Here is a 12,072-nt window from a genome sequence, read left to right as displayed (position 1 = left end):
GATTAGCATGAATGTAATGACTAAATTTCTTTTCTAACTATTCTGCCTTTTATACCAACCAGATAAGATTACTCTAATACCATTATAATGTTTCATTTTCTAAATCAGCAAAAAAATAACAGGATGTTATACAGAGTTCACACACACACACACACACACACACACACACACACACATATATATATAAAATCAGTGACGTCGCATGCCCGTTTTGGTTGGGTGTGCTGTCATGGCTTATGTAACCTCTGCTACAAAATTCACGTCAGTTTGACCATTTGCATTTTTGCAAATGTATGTTGATGATGTATGTTGCGAGTGGGTATAGCACATCGGTGCTCATCTTATGCAATTAATTGTAGGATAACTTTGAATACTTTAATTTATCAAATAATTGTAACCAAATCTGCACTGAGTGTGGGGAACAATGTGCTTGTTTTAAGATATATTAGAAAACAATAAAGGAGAATGCTAGTGTATATTTGATTAGTATATTTGAATTACTCAGTGGTGTAAAATGTGGAAGAGGAAGGCGAGGCTTTCCTCCTTCGACTACAATACTGTTTCCCATTGTAAATATGGGCAAAATAAAGTTATAAATTTATCGAAAATTATATATTAAAAACTAGTCTATATTATATATAAAAACTTGTCTACCATGTCAGTTCACATTTCATGCATGCAAAACAGATGAAACTCAGAAAACAAAAATAGCAACTCATGACAAATGACAGCATTCAGTTGTGGATTGATTGACACAATAACCAATCATAGCATCTAGTTGCTGTTGTCTCAGAGCTCACTCTGCCTTGCTTTCTAAGTGGTAAACTACTAGAATGCTAAGAATTTGAACTCGCACCCGGGCTATTAACGTGAATGTGATGCCAAAGTGCCCTCTTCATGAAACTGTAGTATATTGTGTTTGCACTTAGGAATCATGTGAAATCTGGAAACAATTAGGGAAGTCTTTAACATAAGACTTTACCCCTGATATATAATAGTAAACATGCATACTTAGACCTAGAATTATTAAGTTCAAGAAATGGGGGTGGGGGGGTATTAAATTTCTGTGAAATCTCTCGTGCTCAAATATATAACAAAAAAATTAAGTCTGCTTACTCGCTTCTAGACTTGTTATACTCACATAACAGCTGACAGCCTCTACAGTTACTGTCCACCTGAACTATCCAAGCTAATTGTGAAAAAAAATTATTTATGAAATCTAATATTCCATTATGAGCATAATATAAACATATCCTCTATGCTTTGCTCCAGTTTTTTTTTTACTATGCTTCATTGTATTCTTTTGCTATCTTTATTGCTCTTCTAATTCTAATATGCACTCTAATTCCCCAGACAATGAGTTCATCTTTGGTATTTCCACTGACCATTCTTGAATCATTTACTCTTAATAATGACCTAACATATCTCTGCTCACCAAAATAGTCTCTAATTCACCATCCTCCCAACATCCTGGACCTTTCTTAATCTGTCTCCCTCCAAATGTATTATAATGTTGGTCCTCCTCCTTGGTAATTCAGATCATAACCTTATCTGTGGTTCCTTTTCTATGGAAGAAATAGCCTTTGCCACCATAAATAGTATAGATTGATAAGACACGATTTTTATTCTTTTCCATCATTTGGTAAATGAGCTTCCATGGTATCAATGATACTATTTGCTTTACATGACCTAGATTCAGATTCTGTGTATAGGATAGAAAGAACCTTTTTGTAAAGGCTTTTCAGCTGAACTTTTCTCTAACCTCTGATCCCATTAAAAAATTTTCTGATGGCAGTACATCTCATTCCTTTTCATTTGATAAACTTTGTAGTGCTGAAATGATTCTTCAAGATTTCTCATAATCGTTGATATTTTTATTTTTTTCTGTTTCCAATGTGGTGAAAACCTAGTGAACATTAGTGCCACCAAAACACATTTCATATTTCTCACAAATATTATACAGAGCTAAAGAACTTGCTTTACTTTCTCTAACTTGGTTCATACTCTGGTCTTTCTTGGCACATCGCATCTATAGCCTTCTCAACCTTCAAAAAAAATTGGCATACTATTCTGTACAAAAAGCTACTCCTGACCAGTGGAACTTTTCTTACTGTATGAATCTTAGGTTTGTCCAGAATTGGGGTAATATACCAAAAAACTTACTAAAAAAAAGCTTAAGCATTTTCATATGTGCTCTCTACCAAACTGAACTAGTAACCATCATTTCTGTACTTTAATCTGCTGGTCAGTGCCCATACACATTTCAGCTTGAAGCTTAACAAATCTTCTGATCCTCATCTTTTTCATATTATCGACTTCTGTTCTTTGATACAGCCATCTTTTCACTAATTTCTCTATAAACTGCATAAGAAGTAAACTATAGTATATAAAAAAATAACTTTTGTAACTTATTTTACTATAGTCACTTCTTGCTATATGCATATTGATTGCCTTCTATAAGTTATTGTTCATCATTGACATTTGCAAGTAAGGATTGCTACATCCTTACAAAATCTATACTAACTAAATCAGGATGAAATAGAAGTCTACTAATAGTTGCAATTCTAGAACCTAACCAAACAAATTATTTGCAAACTCCATTTACAAATATAGAAGTAATTTCATCCCATTTGTGTATTTTCATGTTTGGGTGAGAGAGAGACTGGGAGGGGTACACTTATCTGGCTTTGGGTGTTGTCTTTTGAAACTTACAGTACTACTGTATTCTGTAACATTTCTTTAAAAATGTGTACAGTTTTCTCTGTTGTACAATCCGGATATCCTAAAGAAGGTATGAAGGCCATCATTGTGTATATTCACTGCTTCAGCAAGATGATTAGTCTTGAATGCACTGGTCAGGATCGGTCAACTAATGATCTTGATTGCATGGATCAATGCTGCTTCATTATCTTCTGTGCTCCATTATGGTCAGAAGACTGAGTTCGAGGCTAGGTATAATGGCCAAAGCAATCTTAGCATCCACTTCTTAGTGCAGTTATTGGTTGCTGCATAGTGAGGTTAATGGTAGTAAATTTAAAAACTCTATATCATGAATCTTTTCTTTCTTATTGCTTATACACAATCCAAGAGCCTTTTGCAATCCTCTGGCTTATGTTGCTTCCATTCCACAGCTCCTCTCGTAAGTTGGGGTCATCTTTTCTTCTGTCTTTCTCGTGATCAATTCATCACTTTTGGAACATCTATTGAACATGCCTATGTCACTATAAAGATTGAAATGATACAAGCAGTCCACCACATTTTCTTGCAAATTCATTCTCTACATAATCTTGTTCTGAACTCTTTGAGATATAATCAGTCATAAACCAGTTGTAATTAATCGTAGGTTTTTCTCTTTTAAATGATACAACTTTTCATATGCTTATCCTTGCATTCTTTGCTTGCTTCTGTATAAATGCATACAGAACATTTTCATTCAAACAATGATTGCAGTTCCAAAAACCTTCAGTCAATTTCTGCTCCTCTTACTTGAAGGTTTGAAATACAGCATGTATTCTCCAGATATCCTATTACAAAGAAATAGTTCTTAATGGGCTCCAAATTTAATGCATAGGATTGTTAAAAACTTAGCCATGTCAGCATATTAACACTATAAGGACTTGTTTACAGTGAGAAATAGAGCACACTTACTTTTCAGTCCACTGGTCATTATTTCCTAATATGACCTTATGTTATTACTAGCTTCTAGTCTTTAGTAATATTAAGTAATAATGTGTGAGAAGAGAGTAATAATATATTAAATAACATTTAGTAATAAGTCTTAATCTTTAGTAATTGAGGTCTTGCATTTCAGTTTTAAGTCATTGCTTACTGCATTAGTCCACTTTTGTCTTAGTCTTCTTCGGGGTCTTTTTTCTGGCATTAAGTATTTTTTTTTGCAAACCTCTGCTTATGCATTCTTGAATTAGCAGTGTCAAGTTCCGTTGTAATACTTCATTTTTAATTACTCTCTCATTAATGCCATCTGTTCACTCCTGTAATTTTCCCCAGAATAATATCTATCTCCCCCCCCTTTTTTTTTTTTTCAATTACCTTCTGTTTACAAAGATACTTTAAAATCCATAAGTTAAAATTATTTTGCATGTTCTGCACTGCTAGTTTAGTTTAATATTTGCTTAATCTTTCTCTTATTCCATATAACTGAATTGGCTATTGTGCCTAAATAGCTGGAATGATTTGCTTGTTTTAGGTTCTTTATTAAGAATTAGGTTGTTAATCTTGAAGACAGTTGATTTCATTTAGAAGTGACACTTTTGCACAAATACTGGCTCATTCTGGTCTTAAGAGTCCTGCTGTTTTTGCTGTTTGTAGCATAACATTCCAGAAACTTCAGCATGTTGTTGACTGTTTTTTCATGGGTTCAACAAATGACTGTGTACTATGCAATTACTACCAAGACTAAGGTAAGATGTGATTCAACTGGTACCATAGGCAAAGCTAACACTTTTACATTAGTTGCTCAGGTTAAGTGCACTATCTGTATATTACCAGTTGAATGTAACCTGTAACCCATATGTTGTGCCAAACTTAGGTTACAGGTCTCATGTATAAATCACACATCAGAGTTGTAGAATCTAGAAACAGCAACAGTTAAAGAACATGCTGATTGGGGAGGAGAGGTTGGAAAGCAGAGGCTGTAGTTATTGGGACTTCTTTATTATTATTATTAGACCTCCATGGAGTCAATAACTATTATCGTGGTCATTCGTCCATCTTGCACACACAGTTCATTATACCATGACTTGAATGCATTCACTTCCAAGGATGACCCCTTCTTCTCCCCATGTCCACCCATTCTATGTAAATGTTGATCCATATTAATGTGGTAACCCCTTACCATCTTATGCCCCCCCCCATCCTTCTATCCACTAGACTCTGCAATTTGTATTCCCCCCTCAATCTGCCTTTATGCTGTATATTTCCAAAGACCAGAATCCACCTTAGTCAATCATCTCTGAATCCATTCCGACACCTTGAAAACTCGGTGACTAAATCTACATACAGTATGCAAATATGTGCAGTTTGATCAAAGCCTTATTTAGTGGAATCATGCTATCCTTACTCCTACATGTCGGTGTTCTCTGCATCATTCCCATATGCTGTGCTGTAATCACAATTTTAGTAAAATGTCTGAAATTTTAGGTCCTTATCCATCATTACCCATAAATTCCTCATCTCCTTTACCTCCTCTAAGATATCCCCACCAATCTTATACTCTATATCCCATATGTGCTTCCTAAACTTTAAAACCTTGCACTTCGCCACCTTGAACTGGTAGACCCATTCAGAAAGTGTATTAAAGTTTCCTTGCAAGGCTACAACAGCCATTGTATTCCTCATAGTTCTTCCCAGTTTTGCATCATCGGCAAACAACTATATTTTGCTATTCAAGCCCTTCCCACATTTACATACAAATTAGGCATAATAAACCCATGGGGAAAACCTGTGACCTTTCTCCTCCAGGATATTGTTCCTCCATATACAATTACTGATACCTATCAGATAGTAATGCACTAAATTACTGTTCAATCCCATCTGCTCCAGTTTAATTACGAGCTTGTTGTGTGATAATCTATCAAAGGCTTTAGCAAAATCGGAATATACCACTGTGTATGCTTCTTCTTTGTCCAATGTATATGTCAACTTGTTATTGTCGGTAGATGATTGCTAAAATGCTATCTTCCTTTAGCAAACCTATGCTGTCCATCAAAGAGAATATTGTTGTCATCAGCTCAATTCTGAATCTTGGCCCTCTCTAACACCTTTACCACAACTGCAGAGAAACAAATTGGTCTCTAATTCAAAGCCTTACTCTTATCAACTCCTTTATAAAGCAGAACAATTTTGCCCTCTTTCCATACTTTTGGAACTTTGGTAAATATAAGACTCAAGTTAGAGGTCAGTTAAAGCCATTGTTACCTCCCTGGAACATTTCTTCAAGATACTTGGTGAAACACCAAGTAATGCAGTCTTATTGTGATATGAAGTTGATTCAATTCCTTGCACACCTGCTCACTCACTATTAATGCCCCCTCCCCTTTTTTTTCTTTTTTTCCAGTGTTCTCAAGTTCTGCTCATTGTTACATTCTCAAGGATAGAATACCTTAATGAATTGCTCATTTAACATCTGTATCGTATCCTTCTCAGTGGTTATCACTGACCATAATCATCTTCCTTCTATTTGGCCCCATTGAAAAGAAGCCCAAGTATACAAGTATAGAACTGAAAATAGAATCTGTTTGTTTATATGAACATGAAATCTATTAATTTTATTAAATCTACCAGTTAAAGAACCTTCTTACACACTCCTATTAAATCAATAACGATAACATTATAAAAACTTAATCCTGAAAAAGTAAACCAAAGAATTTGACTCTAGTAAGTTTTAATAAAATTGATATCCTTCATTACTGATTTTGCATTAAATATTGAAAAATACAAGACCTTCAATATGTTCATTCCCAATCCCCTCCACCATTGTAAAAATTAAATAAGTGGCAATAATGATACCATTTGATTTTTTAAATTATTAGTTCAGCTGTTAAATTGTTCAATTACTAATAAAAAGAAAATTGCAATGATTGGATATCAGAATAATTCTGGTGAATCTAATAAACATAAATGGTGTTACTGGGACCAGAAATTGAAGTAGCAACTCTCAATAATTCGAATAGTTAAAATATAATTTCATGAACTTTATAAACTCATCATCATCAAATTCCTGCCATGTACCCTCAAGGGGTGTACAGGATATGAGAGTACTACATGAAAAATTTACATCGTTACTAACTTCCTATCTACAATTTTCCTCCAGATCAGTCTGTTACTTGTCAAGACTCCAACATTATCAGATCTTATATTTCTGTCTAAGGCACTTTGTACCGTATCAATCCACCTATATCTTGGTCTTCCTCTGGGTCGTTTTCCTCGCCCATTCTGTTTAAATGACCATACCACCTGAGATTAGCTCTGCTAAAGCATTCCTGGATGCCGACAATGTCAAGTTCTTTTCTAATATCCTCGTTTTTAATATGATATTGCCATTGATGCCATCTGTTCATGCCTCTAATCTTTCTCAGGATTCTCATATCTGTGGTCTCTAGTCTTTGGTCAAGTGTTTTACTTCTAACCCATCTCTCAGATCCACAAGTTAAAACTGATTTGAACACTGTCTTGTATACAGCTAATTTAGTGTTCTGACTAATTTCTCTCTTATTCCATATGAATTTATTCAATTGACTTCCTACTATACCAACTTTATTGATTTTGTTGTCTATTTCCATATTTAATTTACCATCTTCACTAAAAATCGTGCCTAAGTAGACGAAATGTTTTACTTGTTCCACAGGTTCTCCATTCACAATGCGGTTGATATTTTCAATGATTCTGCCTATTATCATTGTCTCCAATTTTGTTTTTTTCTTGTTGACCTTCATGCCATAACTATTACAACTGTTGTTCAATTTAGTCAAGGAATCTTGCAGACTCGTAGCGGATTTGTTGATAAGTATAACATCGTCCGCATAAAGCAAAGAGCTGACATTGACATCTCCAATTTTGATATCATGTTTAATACCACTTTCCTTCATAATGTGATCCATATAGATAATGAATAACAGAGGGGATAATGTACATCCTTGTCTCACACCATATTTAACATTAAACCATCTTCCTATACTTCCTTCAATTCTAACTGCTGACTTGCAATTCAAATAAAGACTAAATATTGCTTGATGTAAGCAATATTTAGTCTTTATTGACACCATATAACTGTAGCGTATTGAATAGCTTCTCTCTTGGCACCTTATCACATGCCTTTTCCAGATCGACAAAACTCAAATAGAGATCTTTGTTATATTCCCAGGATTTCTTCATTATTTGTCATAAAGTGAAGATCTGATCCTGACTGCCTCTATTTGGCCTGAATCCAGCTTGTTCTTCACCAAGCTTTTCTTCCACAATTCTTCTCAACTGTTTCTCAAGTATACTTGCATAGATCTTGCCAGGAACACTCAGTAAGGAAATACCTCTGTAATTCTCACATTCAATTTTATTTCCCTTTTTATATATGGGTACTATGAGAGCTCTACTCCAATCATTGGGAATTCGTCCCTCTGTCTAGGCTTTCTGAACTATGCAGTGCAGCCACTGCAAGACTTTTATACCACCATACTTTAGCATTTCTGGTCGAATGTCATCTACTCCTGCTGCCTTTCCACATTTTAAGCCTTTGATGGTTTTTTCTACTTCAAGTATGGATTCTTGACTGTATGCCTGTTGAGTGTTTTTTACCACTGTGCTATCACCGCTTGTTTCATTTAGCAATTTCTCGAAGTAATTACTCCATACTTCAAGGATATCTTTTTCTCCCGTTTTCATGTCACCTTTGTCATCTCTAACTCCTTTTACAGTACTCTTTCCTCCATTTCTAAGCTTCTTCAACAACCTCCAAAATATTTTGCCACCTTCTTGATATTTATTTTCTATGTTCTTTTGTTTAGCTAGTTTTACACAGTCTTTAGCTTTCTTACATTTCTCTCTGTATTCTCTAAGAGCACAAGCTGACTTATTTGCCAGGAACTTTTGATATGCTTCCTTCACTGCCTCTTTAACTTCCTGTGTCCACCATGGAGTTCTGATTTTTCTATCCTTGCAGACAACCTCACCACATGCCTCTCTGGCTGAATCAATGAAGGTTTTCTTCAAGGCTTGTCACTGAATGTCTAAAGTTCTCTAAAGAATCTCCAAGGTTTGATTCATGTTCTCAAACTCTCATTTTTTCTTCAGTAATCTTTGTGTATTTTAGTCTACAGTTTACATCAGAGAGCTACTCAACTTTTATTCGCTTTAAAACTTTGTACATGTTATTCTTTTCAATATGAAATTCAATTTTATCCTGCTCAAGACTAAATAGTGATCACTTCAAATTTCAAATCCTCTGTGCACTCTGGTGTCCTGCACCAGGGAGAAAACATCACTATCAACAATAACATAGTCAATGAGACTTTTCTTATTTCTTGCCTCTTCTCTCCATGTGAATTTGTGCACATTTTTATGTTGGAACATGGTGTTAGTAATAACCAGTTCACGTCCTGAGCAGAAATCCAACAAATATTTGCCATTATTATTAGCTTTGCTCTTTTCTCCAAATTATCCCAATATATTTTTGTATGTCTGACAGTCATTTCCCACTCTGCTATTTAGATCCCCAACAAGGACCAACTTTTCCTTTTTCATTCTGTCAGATGCTTAAGGATCAAAGCTGTATAACTGAAAGGAGACCTCCACATAGCCTTTAAAGGAATGTGAAGAATCGACCAAGGCTTCTGACCTAATGTCCAATCCTCACCTTCTCGTGGTGCACCCTGTTGGGTATCTACCTGGATACTGAACGAACGAGGATGGGCTGGCAATTTGGGATTTAGCCGACCAAATTGTAATTCTTATTGGCTTAAACCAAATTACAAAATGATGAGGGTACTTTATAAACTCATAGAATATAAATTGCATATCCATATCTATATTAGAATTTTGAATTATTTTTCTTTAATATTTTGTTACTAATTCTGATTTTTAACTTGCAGCAGACTGGGAGCAACAAGTTGTCCTCTCAATTGACATCAGCCCAACAAGCAAAACTTAGAGCTGAAGCAGTTCAGCAAACACATATGTTCTTTGCCCAGAGTAAGGCTAAAGGTGATGAGACCTTGCCTACTGAAGTATCAGTAATAGAAAAGAATAATATACAAAATGGCTGTAGTATTAAAGGTCCTATCTCTAATGCTTGTGCTGACAAATTAGATGACAAAGAAAAGAGTGGAAAAAATGAACCTTCTGATCTTTCAACTTCTTTGGGAAAAGAAGGAAATCGCATAGATAAGGAAATCCATGATGATGGGGTTATACCTCAGGTAGAAGAATGAATTAAATGAACTTGCACACCTGTTCCCAGTACCCAGCAAACACCTCTTCTTCGGAGTGGAATATCTTCAGTAAATGTTCTGCTCTCACTTATTTTTACTGCTGCTGGTCAGTGGATTGGTTGTGTGCAACCAAGAGGTACCTGGGCTTGTTTCTTTCTTTCTTTCTTTTTTTTTATTTTATTTTATTTATTTTTTGGTAATGGTCAACAGAGGCAGTTCCATTGCCAAGTTTTTTCTGGAATGTGACACTATCCTGTATTTGTTTGAAACCTATCGGTACGATATGGCATCTAATAAATGGTTCATAGCATTATTAACAGCTGTGTATCAGGTTCTTCCGTTCTGAAAATTTGTCTGTTCTCATGTTGGAGTGTTCTGTTCCAAAGGTAGAACATAAGAATAACATGTAGATGATGTTCCTTTTGTTAAACCATGCCATTTTTGGACATTGGTGTGGGTGTAAGCGAGAACAAGCTGTACCATACAAGATTTTTTTTTTTTTTTTTTTTAATATATATATATAAAGTAATAACCAGTCTTCAGCACAGGTTTACCTGCATTTCAGGTTACCTTGAAAGTTGAATGAACAGCAAGCATACTTTCATAGTATGGAATTATTGTATGGTGTAAAGCTAACATAGCACATATGCTGTCACTTTTTACAGTGCAGATGTCAGTATGGCGTGTGTTATTTCTATTGATGTTTGGAGACAGATTTTATGTTGTGTTAAGTGATTTATAGACTAAAGTGGACCAAAATGGCGAACAAAGATAACTGAATACATAGGTTTCAAGTGTTTTCTTTTACCATATGAGCTGCACTGTGGTTGTCAGAAGTAGTTAATGTAATTTTAAAGACATTAGCTTCGCCATAGCTGCAGTGGCAAAAACTACCATGTAAAAACTACAGCATCTTTCATGATACCCCTCCCTTCTGCTCCCCCCCATCATTTGGTGTGTTTATTTAGGATCCGGATGAGGAAGGGGCAGTGAATCCATTTCTCTTCTATCTTGCAGTCATATTCTGTTTTTATTTTATTTGATTACTTCATCCACTGTCCAAGGTGATTCACAAGAACTGCTTACCAAACTTGCCACTACTTGGTATCGGCTGGACATTTGAAAGTTTAATATGCTCTTCCTCGTCCCCCTTCAAAAACAGTTATGTGGATTCCAGTTTGGATATTCCATGTAAAAGGAATTCATATTCATTCAGTCTAGGGTTGTTAGGGCTTCTTGTAAGTGTTTTACACTTCCTTGAAATAACTGGAGCACAGCAGGATGGGCCATGCTTGTCATGACCTCAGTAGATACGTAGGATAAAAATGATGACTACAGATGTTTCTTATGGTGTGCCACCCCACTCAGTTTTCCTTCCCGCATATTTTTACACCATACAACTATTGTATGCATTATTAGACTAGTTTGTGCTCATGTCAGGAAGTGTGCACGATACAGCCTGCTGTCACTACTCCACCAGGGGTTTATGGAACAGACTTGTAAAGTGATAAACAATGCTATTTTTTCCTTTTCATTTTTTTTCTTTCTTTTTTTTTTTAACAAATGTTGTATGTAGTTGAATTTTTTGCTGCAATAAAGCACTGTATGGAAAAAATGTACCTTAATAAGGAATTTGTCTCACTTCAAAAAAAAAAAAAAAAAAGGTATTTAAGGCATTTGTTTACATTGCCTATAAAAACTGTAATATGTTGAACATAAACACGATTTTTATCCAAACAGAATGTGTCCATTCATAAACCATTAAATGCAGAGACATACATTTATTAACCTTTCTAAACTGCCATAATTTGAAAATCTTGTTTAATTTATTATGTGCAATTGTACAACAAAAATATATGCAGTGAATAATTATAGGAAATTATTCATTTAGTATTATTGCAAAAAAAACAGTGTTGTGATTTTTGACTTACAAAGTTTTAAGAATAACTAATTTTACACCGATGTATGAGACTCAAAGTGTGTACAGTGATATTTCCTGCCTTACAAAATAGTGAAAAGTTTATCAGCGGGAACTTTAAAACTGCGGGTTTTTTTTTAAAGATGGCAAATAGATGTATTTGAATTGCATTTTTTTTTTATCATTAGTGTTTCTGCTTTGCTTTTTATACAT

At 34.8% G+C, this 12,072-nt stretch overlaps 1 protein-coding gene across 4 annotated transcripts in view; it reads left to right on the top strand.

The window, feature by feature from the left end:
* LOC150092429 (uncharacterized) overlaps nt 1–11,498 on the top strand; it is a 366,960-nt gene extending 355,462 nt beyond the window's left edge. For 3 of the 4 annotated variants that reach the window (XM_090415095.1, XM_090415093.1, XM_090415092.1), the window contains one exon: nt 9,603–11,498. In XM_090415095.1, the coding sequence (XP_090271221.1) occupies nt 9,603–9,941 (339 nt within the window). In that variant the 3' untranslated portion in view covers nt 9,942–11,498. The remainder of the gene's footprint in view (nt 1–9,602) is intronic. The other variant, XM_090415094.1, reaches the window with a different exon arrangement.
* Nucleotides 11,499–12,072: the final 574 nt, after the last annotated feature.

The sequence above is a fragment of the Typopeltis vanoorti genome, chromosome 26 (genome assembly GCF_054136105.1).
Source record: "Typopeltis vanoorti isolate ZY-2024b chromosome 26, IOZ_Tvanoo_1.0, whole genome shotgun sequence".
NCBI classification, from domain to species: domain Eukaryota; kingdom Metazoa; phylum Arthropoda; class Arachnida; order Uropygi; family Thelyphonidae; genus Typopeltis; species Typopeltis vanoorti.
This window is presented reverse-complemented; position numbering and strand designations above follow the sequence as displayed.